Below are 22984 nucleotides of genomic sequence, written 5' to 3'. Positions count from 1 at the left end.
TGTCCGTGTTCATCTGATCCGCTCTGCAGACGGATAGAAAAATAGGATTTTCCTCAGTCTGCAGAATCGGACTGTTGCGGAGGCGGACGAAATCGGGTGTCTGCGGATGCTCATCCCGCTATCCCATAGGGATGAATGTATGTCCGTATTTCATCCGCAAACGGATGGATGAAATACGGACATACCATCCACATGTGTGAAAGGGGCCAAAGTGTCTATCTGGCTCTTCTCTATGTATATACAGTATAGTGGGTGACGGTGATTGTGTGTTGTCACCGATCGCTGTGACTCATCACTCTACTTGTTCTACAGTAACTTACCTGCATTCTCTTCTTTTCTAGATGAACGGGACCGAGTACAGAAGAAAACCTTCACCAAATGGGTGAACAAGCATCTCATCAAGGTGAGTCTGAGCTACTTACCTGATCTGTGTGTGGCCCGACATCACCCCAACTAGAAATACCAAACCGCACTCCACACACTGCTACAACCCACCACACTGCACTCCACACACACCTACAACCCACCCCACTGCACTCCACACACACCTACAACCCACCCCACTGCACTCCACACACACCTACAACCCACCCCACTGCACTCCACACACACCTACAACCCACCACACTGCACTCCACACACACCTACAACCCACCCCACTGCACTCCACACACACCTACAACCCACCCCACTGCACTCCACACACACCTACAACCCACCCCACTGCACTCCACACACACCTACAACCCACCCCACTGCACTCCACACACACCTACAACCCACCCCACTGCACTCCACACACACCTACAACCCACCCCACTGCACTCCACACACACCTACAACCCACCACACTGCACTCCACACACACCTACAACCCACCCCACTGCACTCCACACACACCTACAACCCACCCCACTGCACTCCACACACACCTACAACCCACCCCACTGCACTCCACACACACCTACAACCCACCCCACTGCACTCCACACACACCTACAACCCACCCCACTGCACTCCACACACACCTACAACCCACCCCACTGCACTCCACACACACCTACAACCCACCCCACTGCACACCACACACACCTACAACCCACCCCACTGCACACCACACACACCTACAACCCACCCCACTGCACACCACACACACCTACAACCCACCCCACTGCACTCCACACACACCTACAACCCACTGCACTCCACACACACCTACAACCCACTGCACTCCACACACACCTACAACCCACCACACTGCACTCCACACACACCTACAACCCACCCCACTGCACTCCACACACACCTACAACCCACCCCACTGCACTCCACACACACCTACAACCCACCCCACTGCACTCCACACACACCTACAACCCACCCCACTGCACTCCACACACACCTACAACCCACCCCACTGCACTCCACACACACCTACAACCCACCCCACTGCACTCCACACACACCTACAACCCACCCCACTGCACTCCACACACACCTACAACCCACCCCACTGCACTCCACACACACCTACAACCCACCCCACTGCACTCCACACACACCTACAACCCACCCCACTGCACTCCACATGGCTACAATGTACCCCACCACACTCCACACTACTGAGATCTCGCCATGCTCCCTCCGTAGTACTGCTGACTCCATACGAGGGTTCATTCTGTTTTGTTTTTTTACATGGCAGATTGTTATATATAGAACTATACATTGGGGCCAAACGAGGACCTGTATCAGGAAAATGGGGGATTAGGGGGGGAATTCTGCAGGCTTTTGCTGACTAGACATGAGCTGTGTTGTCCACAGTTGCCATAGGAATCTTGTACGGTTCTCTACCACACAGGAAACGCTGTACTGTCAGTGTTCGAGTGATTACTCACGTTGGCAGTGTATCTAGGCAACACAAACGTGTCAGTACCCATGTGGCATTGCCCACAAACCACAGGACAGGGCTGGGGGAGCTCCGGGTGATATTTTATCATTAGAGCTGCTTCTGAGAAGAAAGCAGACTGTTCATACAGAGCATCCGGTGTGGGGGTTTACCCTGAAACTACCTATATCTCAGCCTTGGATTTGGGGACTTTTGAGTCTCATTTGTAGAGGATGACACCTGTATACAAGGCCCCAGACTTTGTACACAGCCATTGTCCTGAGTTATCAGTTGGCGGTGGTATCCTTGGATAAACTCGCTTCCGATAAGGACGTGATATGTTTACATCTGGGTATTTGCATTGTTCGCAGTGACTGGTTTCCTATGCTGGCTTGTGTTTCATTCTGGCATCAAATAGAAGTACAAGCAGGTGGACTGTTATTAAAAGGTTTAGTCCATCCGCCTAGTACTGATATTTCAGTATTGGATGAATTGGGGGCAAGGTGAAATTCCCAGCAGATCTCCGGCAATGGGCTCCTCCATATCCCAAGTTAGTCCATAGCCATTAAAGAAGACTCTCACTCCTCCGTCTTTAAACTCAACATTTATTAAAGTGGACCTGTCAGTAACTTTTCAAGTCTTAAATGCATTCCCAACATGTTAATACACCAGGGACGTGCAGTCAGGGGAGGCAGAGCCTCAACTGCAATAAATATAAAAAAAAAAAAATAAAAAAAAAAACGATCGGGCTTTGAGGGTCCTAGCTCGGTGACTTGGAGTCACAGAGACCCCAAAATTAGGGGGTAGGTAGCTGAAGTCCTATTCCACCACTGATCCTGCCACCTATAGTTCTGGAGATACAGGACTCCTTGTGCAGCCTGTCAAAAGCTGCATACAGAGCAGGCAGTTTAAAGTGGTTGTAAAACCTTTTGCTGCGTACACACAATCGGAATTCTGGGCCAGAAAAAGGCAGATAAGAGCTTTTCATCGGAAAATGCGACCGTGTGTACGCTCCATCAGAATTTAGCTGTCCGAATTTCCGCCAGCAAAAAATTGATAGAATGATGTCGCCGGCCGGTGCTGTGTACAGGCACTGCAATGAGGGCTTTGATCTCAGTTGAGTATTACATAATGAGCTAGTAGCTATGCCTACTAGCTCCTTATGCCTTTGCCTTGCAGGTGTTAGTTTTTTTTTTTAGTTTTTTTTCAAGGTGGGTTTACAACCACTTTAAATAAAAGTTGGCACGCTATTTTTTTATTTTTTATTTTTTTAAAGCAGACACCCTAGGGCCTAGGGAATAAAATGGTGGTCGTTGCAATTTTTTTTTTTGTTGCACGGTATTTGCGCAGAAATTTTGCAGACAGTTTCATAAATATAAAAAAAAAACACTAAAGTTAGTCCAATTATTATTATTTTTTTTTTAAATAATATTACGCCAAGCAAATAGATACCCAACATGTCACGCTTTGAAATTGCACACTCGTGAAATGGCACCAAACTTCCATACTTAAAAATCTCCATAGGCGACGCTTTAAAAAAAAAAAATTACAGGTTTCGTTTTTTAGAGTTGGATGAGGTCTAGTGCTAGAATTATTGCTCTCGCTCCGACATTTGCAGCGTGATCAGTGATCAGACTGCAACATTGTAACTTTGTTGCAAGTCCCGAGATGAGAGGTTGCAACGGGGGGCTGATAGGTGTCCAGGGGCGGACTGACCATTTGGCTACTCGGGTACTGCCGAGGGCCCCAGGTGGCTATGGGGCCCCATCAGGGTTGCCAGCCTCAGTAAAACCAGGGACAGTATGTAAAAATCTGTCTCTGAACTGTCCCTTACCGATGTCCTTTTGGTCTAAAAATCATGAGATTATAGCTGCCCCACCTCTCCAGTACCTTCTCAGCCAATAGAAACATGTCTGTGTATACTGTGTGTACATGTATGTGTATACTGTGTGTACATGTATGTGTATACTGTGTGGCCCCATAATCTCCTACTGCCTGGGGGCCCCATGAGTTGTCATTCTGCCCCTGTCAGTGTCATCTCTGAACCAGCATCTCAGTCCAGGAAATATTGCTGTCCCTCAATGATAAAGAAGGATGGTGCCATCATGGAGAGAAAAGCAGATGTAGGCATTGTCTAGGAGTACGGTGATCTCTTTGAGACGTATAAATACCTAGAAATGCTATAATAATGCATTGAGCTTGTTGCACCAAACAAAAAAAGTAGTATCTGATGACTGGTCCACTTTGAATGAGCAGACTGGCTTTGCAATGACTGAGATAGAGATGAAGGGGGATGTTGTGATGGCTATTATCTCCAAGACCTGCAATATGTCAGTAGTTGGGGGGGCCCCCCACCCCTCAAATTCACTTTTGGGTGGAGTAGGTCTTTAGACATTGAGACGGGTGGCTGTTGAGTCGGTAGAAGGTGGTGGGTGGGTAGAGGGTTGTAGCTGTGACTTAGGGGTTCCGGCTCGGCGTAGGACGCCCCAGTATGAATCAGACCACCGTGCAGAGATCTGTGCGCTCTGACACACATTATCTGGGTGTGCCTCAGTGTCTCAGCGTGATTACTTCCCTCGCTGCAAATTCCTGAGCATGTCCTCAGCTCTGGCTCCCGTTCCTCTGACATTCAATGACTATCACCAGAAGGAAGTCTTGTGGTCGCCATCTTCCTGTCTGACAGCCGGGGGTCTCCCATAGCATAGGTCTTCCCAGCCGCTGAATCACAGAGCTACAGTGTCATTCTTGGCTCTACTCCTGCACATTGTTAATATGCTACCAGAGAGCCTTTGACACCATTGCAGCTCCTTCCTATAACCGTTACACTGCAAGAATGACTAGATCGTCAGCTCTGCGGGCCAGGGATAGTTGAATGGCAGCAGCCCTGTGTACTCCCTTCTGTGCTTCAGTGAAAGGGTTAGGAGAAGTCTGACACCCACTCAGTGCCCTTTCCCATCAGAATCCTTCCAGTGTTTTGCGTGTTGTACGGCCTCTTCGCCTTTCATTGTCTCGGCAGCCGGCCTGGAAACACATGTGAGAATCTCCCAACTGCTCCCAGGACTTCTGTCTGGAATGTGGCCCGAGTACTTCCCAAACCTCATTTCCAACAGAGCTGACCTAGAATTCCCAGATCTTCTTATTCCCATATAGAGCGCATAGCGATATGTAGTGTACCTTCTATAAATAGCTATCGGACTCTGGGAGAAGATGGTTGGGAAACTCTTTGGGATTATACTTAAAGGTGGAAAACCAGGATATCATTGGTTTGTCTACAAAATTTTTTATTCCTGAGTCCTGCTAAATGCAAGTGATGGTATCCCTGTGATTCCCCAAGGGCCTGGTAGGGTGTTCCCCTGTGATCCCCAAGGGCCTGGTAGGGTGTTCCCCCTGTGATCCCCAAGGGCCTGGTAGGGTGTTCCCCCTGTGATCCCCAAGGGCCTGGTAGGGTGTTCCCCTGTGATCCCCAAGGGCCTGGTAGGGTGTTCCCCTGTGATCCCCAAGGGCCTGGTAGGGTGTTCCCCTGTGATCCCCAAGGGCCTGGTAGGGTGTTCCCCTGTGATCCCCAAGGGCCTGGTAGGGTGTTCCCCTGTGATCCCCAAGGGCCTGGTAGGGTGTTCCCCTGTGATCCCCAAGGGCCTGGTAGGGTGTTCCCCTGTGATCCCCAAGGGCCTGGTAGGGTGTTCCCCTGTGATCCCCAAGGGCCTGGTAGGGTGTTCCCCTGTGATCCCCAAGGGCCTGGTAGGGTGTTCCCCTGTGATCCCCAAGGGCCTGGTAGGGTGTTCCCCTGTGATCCCCAAGGGCCTGGTAGGGTGTTCCCCTGTGATCCCCAAGGGCCTGGTAGGGTGTTCCCCTGTGATCCCCAAGGGCCTGGTAGGGTGTTCCCCTGTGATCCCCAAGGGCCTGGTAGGGTGTTCCCCTGTGATCCCCAAGGGCCTGGTAGGGTGTTCCCCTGTGATCCCCAAGGGCCTGGTAGGGTGTTCCCCTGTGATCCCCAAGGGCCTGGTAGGGTGTTCCCCTGTGATCCCCAAGGGCCTGGTAGGGTGTTCCCCTGTGATCCCCAAGGGCCTGGTAGGGTGTTCCCCTGTGATCCCCAAGGGCCTGGTAGGGTGTTCCCCTGTGATCCCCAAGGGCCTGGTAGGGTGTTCCCCTGTGATCCCCAAGGGCCTGGTAGGGTGTTCCCCTGTGATCCCCAAGGGCCTGGTAGGGTGTTCCCCTGTGATCCCCAAGGGCCTGGTAGGGTGTTCCCCTGTGATCCCCAAGGGCCTGGTAGGGTGTTCCCCTGTGATCCCCAAGGGCCTGGTAGGGTGTTCCCCTGTGATCCCCAAGGGCCTGGTAGGGTGTTCCCCTGTGATCCCCAAGGGCCTGGTAGGGTGTTCCCCTGTGATCCCCAAGGGCCTGGTAGGGTGTTCCCCTGTGATCCCCAAGGGCCTGGTAGGGTGTTCCCCAGTGATCCCCAAGGGCCTGGTAGGGTGTTCCCCATAACTCCTAAGGGCTACATAAGGTGTCTCCATATCCTCAAGGGCTAGGTATTGTGTCCCTGTATCCTCAAGGGCTAGGCATGTTGTCCCTTTCACGCCGAAAGCTAAATATGGTATCCCTGTAACCCCAAGGATTAGATATTTTTGCCTATGTAACAACTGTTTGGTGTGCCCCCCCCCCAACCCCCAAGGGCTACGTATGGCGTCCACATATCCCCAAGGGCTACTTATGGTGTCTCTTTATTCCCAAGGGCTAGGTATTGTGTCCCTGTATCCCCAAAAGCCAAGGGCTAGATATGGTGTCCCATAAACCTCAAGGGCTAACTATTGTGTCACTGTAAGGTAGGTAGGTATAGCGCCCCTGGAATCCCAAGGACTAGGTATAGTGATTCCCATAACTCCAAGGGCTAGACATGGTGTCTCCATAACCTCAAGAGCGAGGTATTGAGACCCCCTGTTACCCAAGGGCATTGTATGGTGTCCCTGTAACCTCAGGAAAAGGGTATGGTGACCACTAGAACGCCAAGAGCTGAGTATGGTGTCTACATAACTTTAAGAGCTATCGGATATGCTTACCCCTGTTTCCCCAAGGTTATTCAAAGTGACAACCACTGGCAGACTTTAAATTGGTAACACACAAGCGTAGTTGGGATTTCCGTTGTGAATATTGGTAGTTATGATATACAGCAGGGGTCTTCAAACTACGGCCTTCCAGTTGTTCACGGACTCCAATTCCCATCATGCCCAGTCATGTCTGTAAATGTCAGAGTTTTACAATGCCTCATGGGATGTGTAGTTCCGCAACAGCTGGAGAGCCGTAGTTTGAAGATTCCTGATGTACAGCATTGGTGAACCCAACTCTAGGTTTGGTGGACTGGTGAACCTGGACCTAGTTATGGTGTACCGGTGAGCCAAATGCTAGGTATGGAAACCCCAAGGTCTCAATATTGTGTCCCTGTCATCCAAGGGCTAGGTGTGGTGTCCCTCGTATTTCCAAGAGCTATGTATGGTGTCCCTGTAACCTCAAGGGAAAAGTGCCCATTATAACTCCAATAGCTGGTCAGGTTACCCCTGATACCCCAAGGTTATCCAAAGTAACAACCACCGGCAGACTTTAAATTGGCAACATGCAGGCACATTGGGGATTTTTTTTTTTTTTGAATGGTGGTAGGTCCGATGTACAGCAACTTACTAGCTCCACGCATGTTGTACCAGCGAACTCAGACCTAGGTATGGTGTATCAGTGAACCCAGACTCTCGTTTATCTGCTGTACCAAATATGTTTATTGCTATCCTGCTTAACTATCACTTATTTGAGCTGCATTTAGCTGAAGAAACAGCGGTTCTCTTGTTGTTGGTGGACCTAAAAAACATGCCCTCTGCCAGTTAATAATAATCGCTGGGTGGGTCAGCGAGGCCTGCGGGATTAACGGCACCATTCTGAAGACTGCTGGGCTATTTATAAGGAGCCCATTCATGTCCATGTGAGAGTTGGGAGTGATCCCACCATTGTATGGATCACCCCTTCGGAAATGCATTTCATCTTCTGCCTCCACCCTCCGAAGCAAATAATAGTTCCCCTAGATAATAAAATACTTTCAATGATCATTGTAGAAGTAGACAGCGATGTCCCCCCTTTTTGGAGGCTCCTCCAGGGCTCTGTGTAGTTGTATACGGTTCATACATGTATTGTGGTTCTGCTGACCTTTTGTATATGTACATGGAGATCCCCCTCGTAGTTGTCAGCCTCCACCTTGCCCTCTTCTTGGGACATGGGTGCAGGTGTGGGAGGCAAAGGCCTCCACTGCAAATGCTGGAATTTTTATGGCTGCTGGTAAAAGTGATTTATTGGTTCATTGTCCTCCGGCTCCAGAGTTCTCTGGTTACTCACCGACCACTTTATCACCAATTTGCAGTGGAAGAATTTATACCTGCTACTCCCATCTGTTACTTCATTCCCGAACCAAGGTCCATGCCATGTATTCTACGTGTCCTTGCCCTTGTATGATATAATATTTTATTTATCCAGGACATGGGCTATACCAGATAATATGGTGGGCTCAGTAGTCCATAGTGTGAGCAGATGAAGTTGTTGTGCAATTTTTATTTGAGACAAATGTAATCCTATCCTTTTATCTTTTAATGCTTCCTTTCTTTTTCCTTTTGTTATGTGTTATCTTCTTCGTCTTTGTTGTACTCCTTTCCCACCTTTCATCCTCCCTCTCTTCACTCTTTCTTATATCCAATGTCATCATCCAACTATCCTCCCCTTCCTATCTCTTCTGCCTGTCCTCCGTTCCCCTTCCCATCTCTGCATCCCTTTTTGCCATTCCCCCTGCCCTTTTTCCCCCCTCCTGCCCCTTTTTCCCCCCTCCTGCCCTTTTTCCTCCTGCCCTTTTTTTCCCCTCCATTCCCCCTCTCCTGCCCTTTTTTTTTCCCCCTCCATTCCCCCTCTCCTGCCCCTTTTTCCACTCCCCTCTCTTTCCATTCCCCCCTCTCTTTCCATTCCCCCCTCTCTTTCCATTCCCCCCTCTCTTTCCATTCCCCCCTCTCTTTCCATTCCCCCCTCTTTCCCCCTATTCCCCCTCCACCCCCCTGCCCTTTTTTCCCCTCCATTCCCCCTCTACTGCCCTCCATTCCCCCCTCCCCTCCCATTTTCCCTCTCCCCTCTCCATTCCCCATATTCCCCCTATCCCCCCTCTTCCCCTCTCCTGCCCTTTCCACCCCCATTCCCCCTCCACCCCCCCCCCCCAACTCCTCCTCCTGCCCTTTTTTTTTCCCCTCCACCCCCCCCCCCCATCTCCCCTGCCCTTTCTCCCCCCCCCCTCTCCCGCCCTGCCCTTCCCGGTTTCCCCCTCCCCTGCCCTTTTTTTTCCCCCTGCCCTTTTTTCCCCTCCATTCCCCCTCCCCCTGCCTTTTCTGTCCTTCCTGTTCTGCTGCCCTTTATCCTCCGGTCTCTCCTGACGGCTCTGCAGCACTGGAGAGCAGAGGTAGGTCTTCCATCTTTTCTCCTGGCTGTTCCATCTCCTGCCTTCTAATAACACTGCCAGGCTGTGGTGGGCATCACTCTGGGTCCTGTGTGTCTATAATAACCCGGTTGGTGCATGGCTTGTGATGTGGTGTGTGACTGACAATACATTGCATGACAGGTAATCTCCATCTGTGATGACGTCATGTGTGCTCGGCAGACATCAAACACTCCGAGTTATTTTTGCAGCTTTTTGCACAGAATCATTTTCCGCTGTGAATAATAGAAGGTGCCATGAGGCTTGCTTGGCATGCTGTGTACTTCCTTCCAGTGATCTGTGTATATGGAGATTTAAAGAGGAGCTGTAATCCAGGAAATTGGCTGTTTGAGTTTAGGGGGGTCACCAGATCCGGCAGATGGGGGTAAGGAGTAGTTCTGATGCCGTGTCACACTGAAAAGAAATTGTTTTATGAATTTTCCTGGAAATATCAGAATTCACTCCATTATTCATACCCCTCTGTGGGGCCGGTATGGGGGGCCTGTGCACCCCTCTGTGGGGCCGGTATGTGGGGCTGTGTAACCTCTGTGGGGCTGGTATCTGAGCCCGTGCACCCCTCTGCAGGGCCGGTATGGGGGGGGGCCTGTGCACCCCTCTGTGAGGGCAGTATGGGGGGGGCCTGTGCACCCCTCTTTGAGGGCAGTATGGGGGGGGCCTGTGCACCCCTCTTTGAGGGCAGTATGGGGGGGGGCCTGTGCACCCCTCTGTGGGGCTGGTATTGGGGCCTGAGCACCCCTCTGTGGGGCTGGTATTGGGGCCTGAGCACATCTCTGTGGGGCCAGTATCGGGGCCTGTGCACCCCTCTGTGGGGCCAGTATCGGGGCCTGTGCACCCCTCTGTGGGGCCGTTATCCGGGCCTGTGCACCCCTCTGTGGGGCCGGTATCGGGGCCTGTGCACCCCTCTGTGGGGCCGGTATCGGGGCCTGTGCACCCCTCTGTGGGGCCGGTATCGGGGCCTGTGCACCCCTCTGTGGGGCCGGTATCGGGGCCTGTGCACCCCTCTGTGGGGCCGGTATCGGGGCCTGTGCACCCCTCTGTGGGGCCGGTATCGGGGCCTGTGCACCCCTCTGTGGGGCCGGTATCGGGGGCCTGAGCACATCTCTGTGGTGCCGTGCACCCCTCTGTGGGGCCAGTATTGGGGCCTGTGCACCCCTCTGTGGGGCCGGTATCGGGGGCCTGAGCACATCTCTGTGGTGCCGTGCACCCCTTTGTGGGGCCGGTATGGGGGGGGCCTGTGCACCCCTTTGTGGGGCCGGTATCGGGGGGCTGGGCACATCTCTGTGGGGCTGGTATCGGGGGGGGCCTGTGCACCCCTCTGTGGGGCTGGTATCGGGGCCCGTGCACTCCTCTGTTGGGCTGGTAACCAGGAATTATTACTATAAAGCAGGTCCAGGGGTGGGAGGATAGACATTATGGGTTTGTCTCCTATGTGCACTGCCTCATCCCCATGCTCCTACCCACCCCCCCCAAATCCCACTTTAATATCACCTGTACGCTTTTCTGAAGCTGGATTGGACAGAATTTGGCATATTTATGATGAATAACATTACAGCACCTCTGTGCATTCCTAGTCCTCAAACCCTGCTGTCAAACGACCCATTCATAGTCAAGCTAACTGACACTTTTTTTATTTTAGTTTTGGGGATCTAAGATTAGGGGCCCATATACATTTCCGCAGTGCGGTAACGCGCGATATTTTGCGTCTTAACTTGTATTTGGTTTGCTGTCCCTAATGAATTGTCTGCCATTACACCAGATCTGCGGCCTCCATACCGTGTACAATGCGGGTCGTACATGTTCATCCTCCACCTGTCGGGACTCTTCCCATGTGGTATCGGACGGGGCGGATGTGACAGATGCATGTCCTCATCCTGTCAGGCTGATTGTATGGCGCAGCTGTCCCTCCATCTCCCCCCCCCCCCCCCCGGCCATCTCTGAATTATGTATAATGGAAATACCTGCGGGTATGGAGTCTATAATCCCCACATTGGGGGCGAGCCGCACCCACATCCTCCACTGATCACCGTCTGCTCCCCTAGAGGGAAATCCCATTGTCAGGTATGACCCCCTCCCCCCCCCCCCCCCCTTCATTGTCACACCATCCTGATCCTCATTGGAGACAATTCCCCGTCTTACTCTCCAGGAGTTTTGGGATTGTATGTCCCAACATTTCCAGTCCTCCTCCTGATTCTCGCTAATCCAGAATAAATGTATCCGACTTCGCTGGCTGCATGCTTGTGAATCAGAAGGCGTTCCCTCCAGGAAATCCCCCGTGATAGCCAGGCATCTAGCATTTTCCATAGAAGGTGGTCAATGTCAGCCCAAAGACTTTTCCTCAATCTTTTTTGTTTAAAGTATATAAAACCCCGGCCCAAAAATATTGCAGCTTGCCAGATGTGATGGCTGCTTTCGTTTTTTTTTTTTTTTTTACTTTTTTTTTTAACCTGGTGATCCTGCCAGTAACACACTTCCTGTCCCAAAGTGACAACAAATATTGTCATTGGACTTCAAACACCTCCATCTCTCCTCTTATCCATTATATAGGAGGTGTTTTCTAGTTGGCAAGCTGGGAAGACTGATGACATTGTTTCAGGTTTCCGTTTAGCTCACAGGAAGAGTTCCTCTTTATAACAGGATCCCTTTCAGAGTGCTCCCCTTGCAGCGGGGTCTCAGTCGGCGGGTGCTCCCCTTGCAGCGGGGTCTCAGTCGGCGGGTGCTCCCCTTGCACACGGGGGCTCAGTCGGCGGGTGCTCCCCTTGCAGCGGGGTCTCTGTCCGGGTTCTCCCCTTTTTATACCTCTTGTTCTTCATTCCTCAGTCATGTTCCCGGGTGTCGCGGCCCGCCCTGGATTCGGACACGGCGGATTTCATGGGTTTTGTTGGCATTTTTTCACAACAGACGGAGCATTGTGTGCGCGTCGTGTCAGCAGATAGAGCCGCCATTCTCATCACATTGACTCCATAACATTACATTAGGTTTATTAGCAGACGTTTCCCTTTGAAGTGAGTTTGTTGGGGCTGTGGAGAGATGCAGAGCCGGCTGTACAGAGGACAGGATGGCGATCGGCCAGATCTGACCGCAGTCCACCAGCTGGATTGTCTGGGGGACATCTCTAGGATGGAGGGGAGATCCTGAGTTAAGATGATGCCGTCCATATTGCCTTCCTCCTCTACAACACGGCATACATGTTTATACTGGTACAAGCCCGACACATCCCTCCGTCTGATCATCTGCAGCTCCCTTTTTACAGCCACATGAAGTCTGCATTCTATATGCCCCAATCAGATCCTTTATATACTTCTCACTAACCAATCACAATCCAACATTCGGTCCTCTCCTTGCAGACTTTGAACCTGATTGGATTGAAATTGAACCTCAGCAGCCCGACTCTGGATGCAGATTGAAAAAATTTGGGGCGTTCCCTTTTCCCGGGGTTTTATTTTTTTTAATCAAAGTATAAAAAAAAAAAGAAATGTAAAGCCAGGCAGGAACTTAAATCTATTTCTCAACAGCCACAAATTGTATAAATCCACTTTGTGAGCATCAAATGCCTTTTACAAACCCAGATATTACCTTGTAAGAGTAGCAGTGACATCATCACGGTGCCGAACATAACCTGTGCAGAGCTGGTGGGAGGGACTCTGCAGACTCCACCCACTACAGAAAACTACAGTAGTGGGCGTGGAGACGAGACGAGTCCCTCTGCACAAGGGGAGGGAGCAGAGCTGTGGGAGGGACCCAGGAAGCTCCACCCACTGCAGAAAACTACAGGAGGGGCAGAGACGAGAGCAGAGCTGTGGGAGGAACCCAGAAAGCTCCACCCACTACAGGCTTCCTGCAGAAACCTACAGGAGGGGGCGGAGATGAGAGCAGAGCTGTGGGAGGAACCCAGAAAGCTCCACCCACTACAGGCTGACTGCAGAAAACTACAGGAAGGGGTGGAGACAAGACCAGTCCCCCTGCACTAGGGGAGAGAGCAGAACTGTGGGAGGGACCCAGGAAGCTCCACCCACTGCAGAAAACTACTGGAGGGGCAGAGATGAGAGCAGAGCTGTGGGAGGAACCCAGGAAGCTCCACCCACTACAGGCTGCCTGCAGAAACCTACAGGAGGGGGCGGAGATGTGGACAGAGCTGTGGGAGGAACCCAGGAAGCTCCACCCACTACAGGCTGAGCTCCACCCACTACAGGCTGCCTGCAGGAAGGAGGGGAGACAAGACCAGTCCCTCTGCACAAGGAGAGGGGGCAGCAGTGAGCGGTCTTTATTACAGGAAGTCTCACACTGGATTACCGCACAGATCTGGAAGAAAGAAGACTTTTCCAAATTGTGCTGAAATTGCGCTTTAAAAAAAAAAAAAGAATTGGAGATGTGCAGAAATTTCGGCAGCCGAAAATGGTGTTTTTGCCATTTTGCAGATGAAGAAAAAGATGCCGATAATGGCGCTAAAAATCAGTGCGACTTTGCTGCTATTTTACCACGATTTTACTGTGCTTGTGGTGTGTTTTTCATAGGTCACGTGACTCAAAAACAACATCAAAAGCTTACCACAGGTGCGCTATTGATGCGTTCTTGCTGCGTTTTAATGCATTAGAACAAGGAGGTGTGTTGTGTTTTTTTTTTTTTTTTTTTTTTTGGTTTTTTTTGGTTTTGTTTTTTCTGACCAAAAATGCAGCAAGCAAGACCAGAGTGAAGACCTACATAGAATTTAAAGGGATACGTTTTTCTTGAGCCTTTCTTGCGCTAAAGGTGCCGATCATGGCCGACCATAAATTCATATTTATTTAAATTCATGATATTGATAAAAAGTCAAATAAAATACAATTCTATATAAAAATATATATTAAAAAAAAAAAAGGGCATTTTCGGTTTTGGTTTTTGGCCGAAAACCTCCTGCATTTTCGGTTTCGGCACTAAAATTCTCCATTTGGTGTTTCTCTTGGAAATGCTACCACTTAAACAAACAGGATCCATTGGGGTCACTGTAACTCTTTCTGCAGGCAGCTATGAAATGCCCCACCCCCTCCCCGACACTAATGCTGTCTAAACCCCTGATGCCCAACCTGTGGCCCTTTTTGGTATCTGATGTGCGGCCCTCCGATCTCCTCAGTCTGTAGTGGGAACATTGATGAGGGTAATATTATTGATTTCTACTATCCTCATGTTACATCTTCACAGTTTTGTATTGTCTTCTGCTGCATCTCCCTCACCAGCAATCCCGTCCTCACTCTCCGACCCTCATCTCCTCTATTGGGTCTGCCGTCTCTGACACTCCTCTCCAGCATTACATATATCGAACATTATGTGTGGTCCTTTGCTGTCAGGGCCCAGGGCCTGCAACTGAGACCCCCTTACCTCATATGTTGACAAGCACCGGCCTAAACGATCATAATGGGGGCAGAATGGGCAGCCCGGTTGTTGGCTTAGTAGTTGGCACTTCCTACTTGCAACACGGGGGTCCTGGTGCAAATACTAAGCAGGACCGCATCTGCATGGAGTTTGCATGGTCTCTTGTGTGAGGGGGTTTCCTTCTACGTTCCGAAGAAATGGCTGGTTGGCACCTTTTCCAAATTGGCCCCTATTCCAAATTGGCCCCTATAATATGACTATACGCTGATGGCACGAGGAGAAAAAAAGCCGATCACCAGCTTCAGTGCAAGCGACATCGGTCCCGAAGAGGAAGAGGCAAAGCCGCCTCATCTGTGCCCACCAATACCACCTCTCAGTGCCACCTATCAGTGCCCATCAGTGCCGCCTATTAATGCCCATCAGTGCTGCCTATTAGTGCCAATCAGTGCCAACAATGCTGTCTTAGTGCCCACTAGTGCCACCCATCAGTACCCACCAGTGCTGCCTATTAGTCCCCAATCAGTGCCACCTTATCAGTGCCCATCCATGCAGCCTATCAGTGCCCACCAGTGCTGTCTATTAGTGCCCAATCAGTGCCCCCTTAGTGCAGCCTATCGGTGCCCACAAGTGCCGCCTATTAGTGCTTTTTTTTATTTTTATTTTTTTAATTTTTTTTAAATGTTGGTCTTTTTTTTAAATTAAATTTTATTTATTTTCTTGTTTTTTTTTAGAAAAAACCCCAAGAGGTGATCAAATACCACCAAAAGAAATCTCTATTTGTGGGAAAAAATGTAATTGGGGTACAGTGTTGTATGACTGCGCAATTTGTCATTCAGAGAGTGAGAGCACTAAAAGCTGCAAATTGGTCTGGGCAGAAGGGGGGGGGGGGGGGGGTAGGTGCCCGGTAAGCAAGCGGTTAAGAAAAAGATGTTTTGCTGAGTTGGCAGAAAAGTTTCCAGAGGGGGAGTGACCCTTTAATTTTTATTGCTCCCCAGTTCTGCTTGGCACGCGGTTTTCCTAACAAAGACGCTTGTAGCTCTGGGAACAAAGGTGTCATTGAAGGAGGTGAGCGCCCCCCCCCCCCCAGGTTATTGTAGAGGGGCTTATGGAAAATGAGTCACCGGTCGGACACTTGCAGGCTGCGTAGCACATGGGCTCAATATGTAGAGGGGATCTGCGAAGAGCAACCCGCTCCGGCTCACTTCTTCCATACGGTGTGTTTATTTGGCCAATGGGGGGGGGGAGGGGTCAGGAATACATTGAGCCCTTTATGTAAATGTTCTGCGGCTCCCCGTGGGCGTCCTGTGAAGGTGAGTCCGGTGCCAGGAAAGTCTGCCCGGTGCCAGCCAGGAATCTTCCACAATGCTGGCGTTCAGAATACCATGGGGGCACCATCTGCCCGTCACCGGGGTAAATGGCTGCCATTGTTGGATCTGCCCTGGAGGGGTTAGGGGGTGGGGCGGTGACCAACATAGCTCCAACTTTGGAATTGGGGGGGGGGGTGAAATGGCACTTAGTAGACATGGGCCTCCAGGGATGGATTCTCCAGGATCTGATCCCAGTTGGGTGTTTACAGACTGCGGCTCTTATCGCTGCTGACACTGACCGATTGTGTTGGGCGAGGTCTCCGCCGTATTCCAGATGAAAGGTTACATTCTGCCAGAGCCCATGCCAAGTCCTCCACCCAGTGGGCAAAGTGCAGATGCTTCTGTAATAGCCCCCCCTTCCTTCTTGGGTAACCCGCCTTCTCCCTACACCCCGTACCCATCACTTTAAGCTGCAGGTTATTCTGATTGTCAGCAGTTGGGCTCACTACCCACTTGCCCTCCGGAAGATTTACCCCCCTTCATGACCAGGACATTATTTTGCGATACGCCACTGCATCGCTTTAACTGACAATTGCGTGGTCGTGCGGTGCTGCACCCAAAGAAAATCCATGTCCTTTTTTTTTTTTTTTTCCCTCCTCAAATAGAACTTTCTTTTGGTGGTATTTGATCACCTCTGTGGTTTTTATTTTTTGTGCTATAAACCAAAAAAAGACAATTTAAAAAAATAAAATATATATTTTTTTTTTACTTTTTGCTATAAAAAATATCCAATAAAAATCTAATTTCTTTATCAATTCAGGCCAAAATATATTCTGCTACATATTTTTTTGTAAAAAACAAAAAAAAAACAAATATCCCTATGAATGCATATTGAGTCGTTTGTGCAAAAGTTATAGCATCATGGGATATATACTGGAGTTTGTAATAAAAGATTTTTGTATTAGTAATGGCGGCGATCAGCCACTTGTAGCGGGACTGCAATATTGCGGTAGACATTCGGGCACTGTCACTTTGTGGGAACCAGTGGCAGTACAGTGACAGTGCATATTTTTTAGTACTGATCACTGTATTAGTGACACTGGCTGGGAAGGGGTTAACATCTAGGGGCGATCAAAGGGTTAAATGTGTGCCTAACCAGTGTTTTTGTGTACTAATGTGCTTTTACTAAGTGTAGAAGAAAATCCATCATATTCCCCCCGCCCCCGACATGGTGGAGCTCGGCCTTCTTTATAGAACTCCATCCAGCCTCTCTTCCCGACATCCACTCGCCGGCACCCGCAGATCAGCAGAAGCCGATTCTGCTGTGACAAAAAAAAAAAAAATATATATATATATATATATATATATATATATATATATATATATATATATATATATATATATATATATATATATATATATATATATTATTAATATAAATTATATATAATATTTCTTTTTTTTTTTTTTATTAAAATATGTAATTAAGTATACATTATTATTATATTTTTTATATATTATTATTTTTATATATATTAGTATATTAAAAAAAATATATATTTTTTATATAATTAAAACTATAATAATATACTTTATTATATATTTTAATTAAAAAAAAAGAGAGGAAAAAAAAAATATATATATAATTACACACTGTAGATAGTTGGAGATATAGAATTATACTGTATATATAGATGGAGAGATATGTGATTCTGCACAGAGCGGCCACCCTGTAGCAGTAAATCCATCCACTATGTGGGGGTCTTTAAGTGTCTACACACATTACAATCAGATCATACAATCTCTGTACAACCAACTTTAGATCCACCAAAACACATCTAAACTATCCAATCAGGGAAGCCGTTGCACTGCATACTTGTTGGCGGAGTTGGTGCCATCGGATTGTATAGTACATGGTCCCCCGTAGACGTATGATTTGGTTTCTATACCTGCTATGTCCTAATTCTTTATGTTCTTCTTCTGTTTCTCAGGCTCAGCGTCATGTCAATGATCTGTACGAAGACCTCCGCGATGGACACAACCTCATCTCCCTGCTGGAAGTCCTCTCCGGGGAAACCCTGGTGAGTGTCACGCCACCTACAGGGCGCAATTCTGTATTGCAGCTTCTGCACTGCTCACCTCTCATTACTAATGTGTCCCCTGAAGTCCGACTCTTCTCACCCTTCCATTGATGGGACACAGCAGGGCCATGTGGGTTGTACTGAATAGGAGAACCCCCCCCCCCCATGACCCGAGATGAGGGACCTGCAGCTGCATTTATCATTCTCAGGCTTCGTACACATGGGCAGGACTTCTTGAATTCTGATTGGTGGATAATCCCCGGTGTGTTCCAGCACTCAGCAGCAACTCTCTAAATCTTGCATGAGCATTGCAAACCTTTTCAGGCACACATTGTAGGTTAGGTTCATACCATACGGGTACAACCAAGCGCGGGCGCGGTTTCACGCATTTCCGGCACGTCGTGAAGCTCATTTGTTTTTATAGGCTGCCCTACGCATGAGAAACGCGGAAAATAAATCCTAGACTCTTTCCAAAAACGCATCACACCAGCGTTTGCAAATACATTGGGGGGGGGGGGGCACTGCTGCTATAGGGCAACGCGTTCCTGTGCCTGTCAGGAAAGCACAGATCATGCATAGATGTGAACCCGGCCTTAGGCCCCATTCACACCCCTCAGCATAGCGGGTACGCGCTCTAGGGCAGCCCGTTCACTTGAATGTGCTGCCCTACACGCACCTAATGACCCAAAGTAGCTCCAGAACCTTTTTTTGGTCGTGGCTTATTGGGCTTCTTTCAGTGCGCATTTTGTCAAATGGCGAAGCGCTCATCTGCTACCTGCACTTGGGGTGCCATTAACAATGGCTAATACAAGAAAGGAGAAAGGCTGGTGCCATGGAAGTGGGCTAAAACATAGTTTTATTATTGCATGTGAACAGCAATCAAAAAGAAAGCCAACGTGTTTCGGCCATCAGGCCTTATTAGGCCGTGATGAAGCCCTGGTGACCGAAACGTGTTGGATTTATTTTTGACTGCTGTTTACATGCAATAATAAAATGTTTTAGCTGACTTCCATGGCACCAGACTTTTTTCCTTTTTTGCATGGACTATGCGGTGGACATTGCACAGGAGGTAATGCCTCGGATGTACCTGTTCCATTAACAATGGCACCACAAGTTTGACCTGCGATTGCAGCACATTAATGAAACACGCGGGAAAACGGCCAATTTTGGGCGTTTTTGTTTTGCAAACGCGCAGGTGCGAATGCGACCTTAGAGTGGATAGTTCAGTAACTTTACATGTCTACAACGTTGCAGTTTGATGCATTGATCAGATTGCAACATTGTAACGTGTAGCAAGTCACAAGGTGAGCCGCTGCCAGAGGGGCTGATCTGCGTCAGACGTTTGTGAACACAGCCAATTCGTGATTGGAATTACATGATGGTGTCATCTCTGAGCCGGCATCTTAGTCCAGAAAGTAGATGGTGACCCTGGAAGATGCCTGGACAAAGATGGTGCCGTCTTTCTGGAGACAAGCCGATGAAGGCATTGTCTGGGAGTAGTGTGATCTCTGTGGGAGGTGATTAATACTTGGCTGTGTTTTACTGACACACTAGATCTGATGCCAGATCCATGTTAATAAACATGTACAAGGCCTACACCACCCCCTCCTCCGAGGGTGATGCATTGTGGGTAGTGAAATACTTTATTACATGGAGGGGTTGGTAAAAATAAAAATGCTTCCTAAATATTGACTAAGTGCTCCTCCTAGTTTCAGCGAGAGAGCTGCTGGCTGTTGACTACCTGGGAACGCCGCCACGTCCGAGTCCAACCATCTGGATGCCACTCAAACACCTTCCCCGGGTGCCGGCTGTATGGAGCTCCCTAGGCTGCACCGCTGTACATTGAATGCTTGTTTGTACGAAGCCTGTAGTAGCTCAGTGCAGAGCAGACCGAAGTCCAATATAGTGCCAACTTCATCTGTAGCACTGTACAATGGGGAGGAGAGGCCTGATATAGCACCCACATAGTCTGTAGCACTGTACAACGGGTAGTTGGAGGCCTGATATAGCACCACCATATTCTGTAGCACAATACAATGGGGAGGAGAGACCTGATCTAGCACCACCATATTCTGTAGCAATTTACAGTGGAGAGAAGAGGCTTGATATAGCATCACCATATTCTGTAGCAATGTACAATGGGGGGTAGAGGCCTGATATAGCACCATCATATTCTGTAGCGCTGTACAATGAGGAGCAGAGGCTTGATATAGCACCACCATATTCTGTAGCAATGTACAATGGGGGGTAGAGGCCTGATATAGCACCATCATATTCTGTAGCGCTGTACAATGGGGAGCAGAGGCTTGATATAGCACCACCATATTCTGTAGCAATGTACAATGGGGAGCAGAGGCCTGATATAGCACCCACATATTCTGTAGCACTGTACAATAGGGTGGAGAGGCCTGATATAGCGCCCACATATTCTGTAGAGCTGTACAATGGGGGGTAGAGGCCTGATATAGCACCACCATATTCTGTACCACTGTACAATGGGGGGGGGGGGGGCTGATATAGCACCAACATATTCTGTAGGGCTGTACAATGGGGGGTAGAGGCCTGATATAGCACCCACATAATCTGTAGCGCTGTAGAATGGGGGGTAGAGGCCTGATATAGCACCACCATATTCTGTACCACTGTACAATGGGGGGGGGGGGCTGATATAGCACCCACATATTCTGTAGGGCTGTACAATGGGGTGTAGAGGCCTGATATATAGCACTCACATAATCTGTAGCGCTGTAGAATGGGGGGGTAGAGGCCTGATAGAGCACCCACATAATCTGTAGCGCTGTACAATGGGGGGTAGAGGCCTGATATAGCACCACCATATTCTGTACCACTGTACAATGGGGGGGGGGCCTGATATAGCACTCACATATTCTGTAGGGCTGTACAATGGGGGGGAGGAGGCCTGATATGGCACCACCATATTCTGTAGCGCTGTACAATGGAGAGTAGAATGTGAGGCATGCAAGTGTAGCCCCCCCCTCCCCCACAGACGTCTGTCATGTATCGCTGGGAGGCTAATTGTGGCCCCTGAAGGGACTCCACAGGTGTCAGTGCTGTAGAATGGGACAATAACAGGAAGCGGAGGTCAGGAATTCAGACTCCGGCCTGACCGGTCTGTGTGCACAAAACCATTAACAACCAAGACAAAGCGGAGCGCTCGGCTAAATAAAGCCGTGTGTACTTTGCAGGTAGGTTTTCCTCCCGGCAGACAATGCTATCAGATGGTAGTAAGCTATTTTCGTATTGCAGGGTGGAGGTCGGGTGTTCAGAGGAGGGCAGATAGGGACAACAGGTAGGCTGACACAAGTCCCAGCATATCTACAGGTCAGAGATGGTGAGGGGTGATGTGACTTGTAGTTCAGGTCATACAATAGAAGGGGGTGAGGGGATCACATGGAGGGTGAACTGGACACATAATCTCTCAAAATCCATCATCATCATCATCATCTGCATCCTCTCTATAACCTATTAACACTTCTTCCGCTTGGATAAAGCCCTCCTTTCTCTCTCTCCCCTTTATCTCCCCCCTCCTCCTGTGCTGGACTCTGCCCTGACCTTTGCCCTGTGCCCTTTGCTCCCTTCTTGCACTGCTCTTGCTGGGTAGCCGAGGGAACGGGACGTTATCCGGAACTTGCGGTTGGTGAGTGCCAAAGGGCCCCCGTGTCTGCACCCAGCATGTTTTTTATTTACCATGGCATGCTGCTCTGCCAAGGGCTGGCTACTGGTGTGATGTCACTTCCTTAACCCACACAGGGCGTGATGACGTCACCCCACTTCCTACAATAAGGTGCCCCCCTCCCGTACAGAAGGTAGACTTCCCAACCATGGTGTCCTCCATGACCTGCATGTTCTGAGTTTTGTCTTCTGTAACATCTCCCCAGCCTACAATGTATCAATGTCCACACTCCGACCCTCATATCCTCTATTAGGTCTGCAGTCTCTTGACAGTTCTCCCAAGCATTACATATATTGACCATTATGTTGGCCCTTTGATGATGTCAGGGGCCGCATTTGAGGCCCCAAATTAGCTCATAAGTTGATAACCACTGCTCTACAGACTTGATAATTCCAAAAAAAATGACCGCTTGCCCTCAGAAAAAATTCAAAAGCCTCTAACTTTATTCACTTAGACACCGTGAACAGAGTCTCCACCTAGGACCTCCTCCTGATGCTGTTCACCTGCAAGGCTGGGGTCCTTGTGGGTGAAACGCATCAAATGAGGTGATCCCCGTGGGGACTCCAGGTGTCAAGATGGATAAAGTTACCAGTATTTAAACTGGAATGAGTGCAACCAGCCTTTTCCTTTTGGATTTGTGCAGTCTGTAGAGCACAGCATGAGCCCATGATGATGTGCCAGAACCAAACTTTCCACAAGGGTGACCCCATTGAAGGCTTGGGAGTTGGTATACCCCATAGCATGAACTAGGTGTTTTGAGATCTCCTCCCCAAGATGGCTCAGGAATGTTGAGGTCATAAAATGATGATGGCCTCTTTTCTGCTGCTGCCACTGAAGGGTCAACTTGAGCTTTGGGCTTCAGATGATGGTCCATACTCAGTTTTCCGGAACTGATGAATGCTAATTCCTCCAGAACTGTCTGATAATATGCTGCATTCACCTTGCCATCAATTTTTGCCTAGGTTCCCTGTGCTGTTGTAGCTTACATACTTTAGAAACGGAGATCCACCACCATGCTTCACAGTAGGATGGTGGACTTCTCTTCATAGACCTTTTTGACTTCTCTTCAAAGGTGGCATTAAAAGTGATACTCCACGTGTGACATACACATTTTATCATGTTCTCCCACTTGAAGAACAAATGGATCTATTCATTGGTGTGAAGACG

General features: G+C 49.2%; 1 protein-coding gene across 10 annotated transcripts in view; it reads left to right on the top strand.

Moving 5' to 3' along the window:
* PLEC (plectin) overlaps window positions 1-22984 on the top strand; it is a 278960-nt gene that overhangs the window by 174014 nt on the left and 81962 nt on the right. For 4 of the 10 annotated variants that reach the window (XM_077493417.1, XM_077493419.1, XM_077493424.1 and 1 more), the window contains 4 exons: window positions 342-403; window positions 9339-9353; window positions 18034-18123; window positions 21746-21781. In XM_077493417.1, coding sequence (XP_077349543.1) covers window positions 342-403; window positions 9339-9353; window positions 18034-18123; window positions 21746-21781 — 203 coding nt within the window. The remainder of the gene's footprint in view (window positions 1-341; window positions 404-9338; window positions 9354-18033; window positions 18124-21745; window positions 21782-22984) is intronic. The other 6 variants (XM_077493418.1, XM_077493426.1, XM_077493423.1 and 3 more) reach the window with 3 other exon arrangements.

This window comes from Lithobates pipiens, unplaced genomic scaffold, assembly GCF_037356315.1.
Source record: "Lithobates pipiens isolate NorthernLeopardFrog02 unplaced genomic scaffold, aLitPip1_a1.2 Scaffold_19, whole genome shotgun sequence".
NCBI classification, from domain to species: Eukaryota; Metazoa; Chordata; class Amphibia; order Anura; family Ranidae; genus Lithobates; species Lithobates pipiens.
The sequence above is the reverse complement of the archived record's forward strand: the minus strand, read 5'-3'. Positions and strand labels throughout refer to the sequence as shown.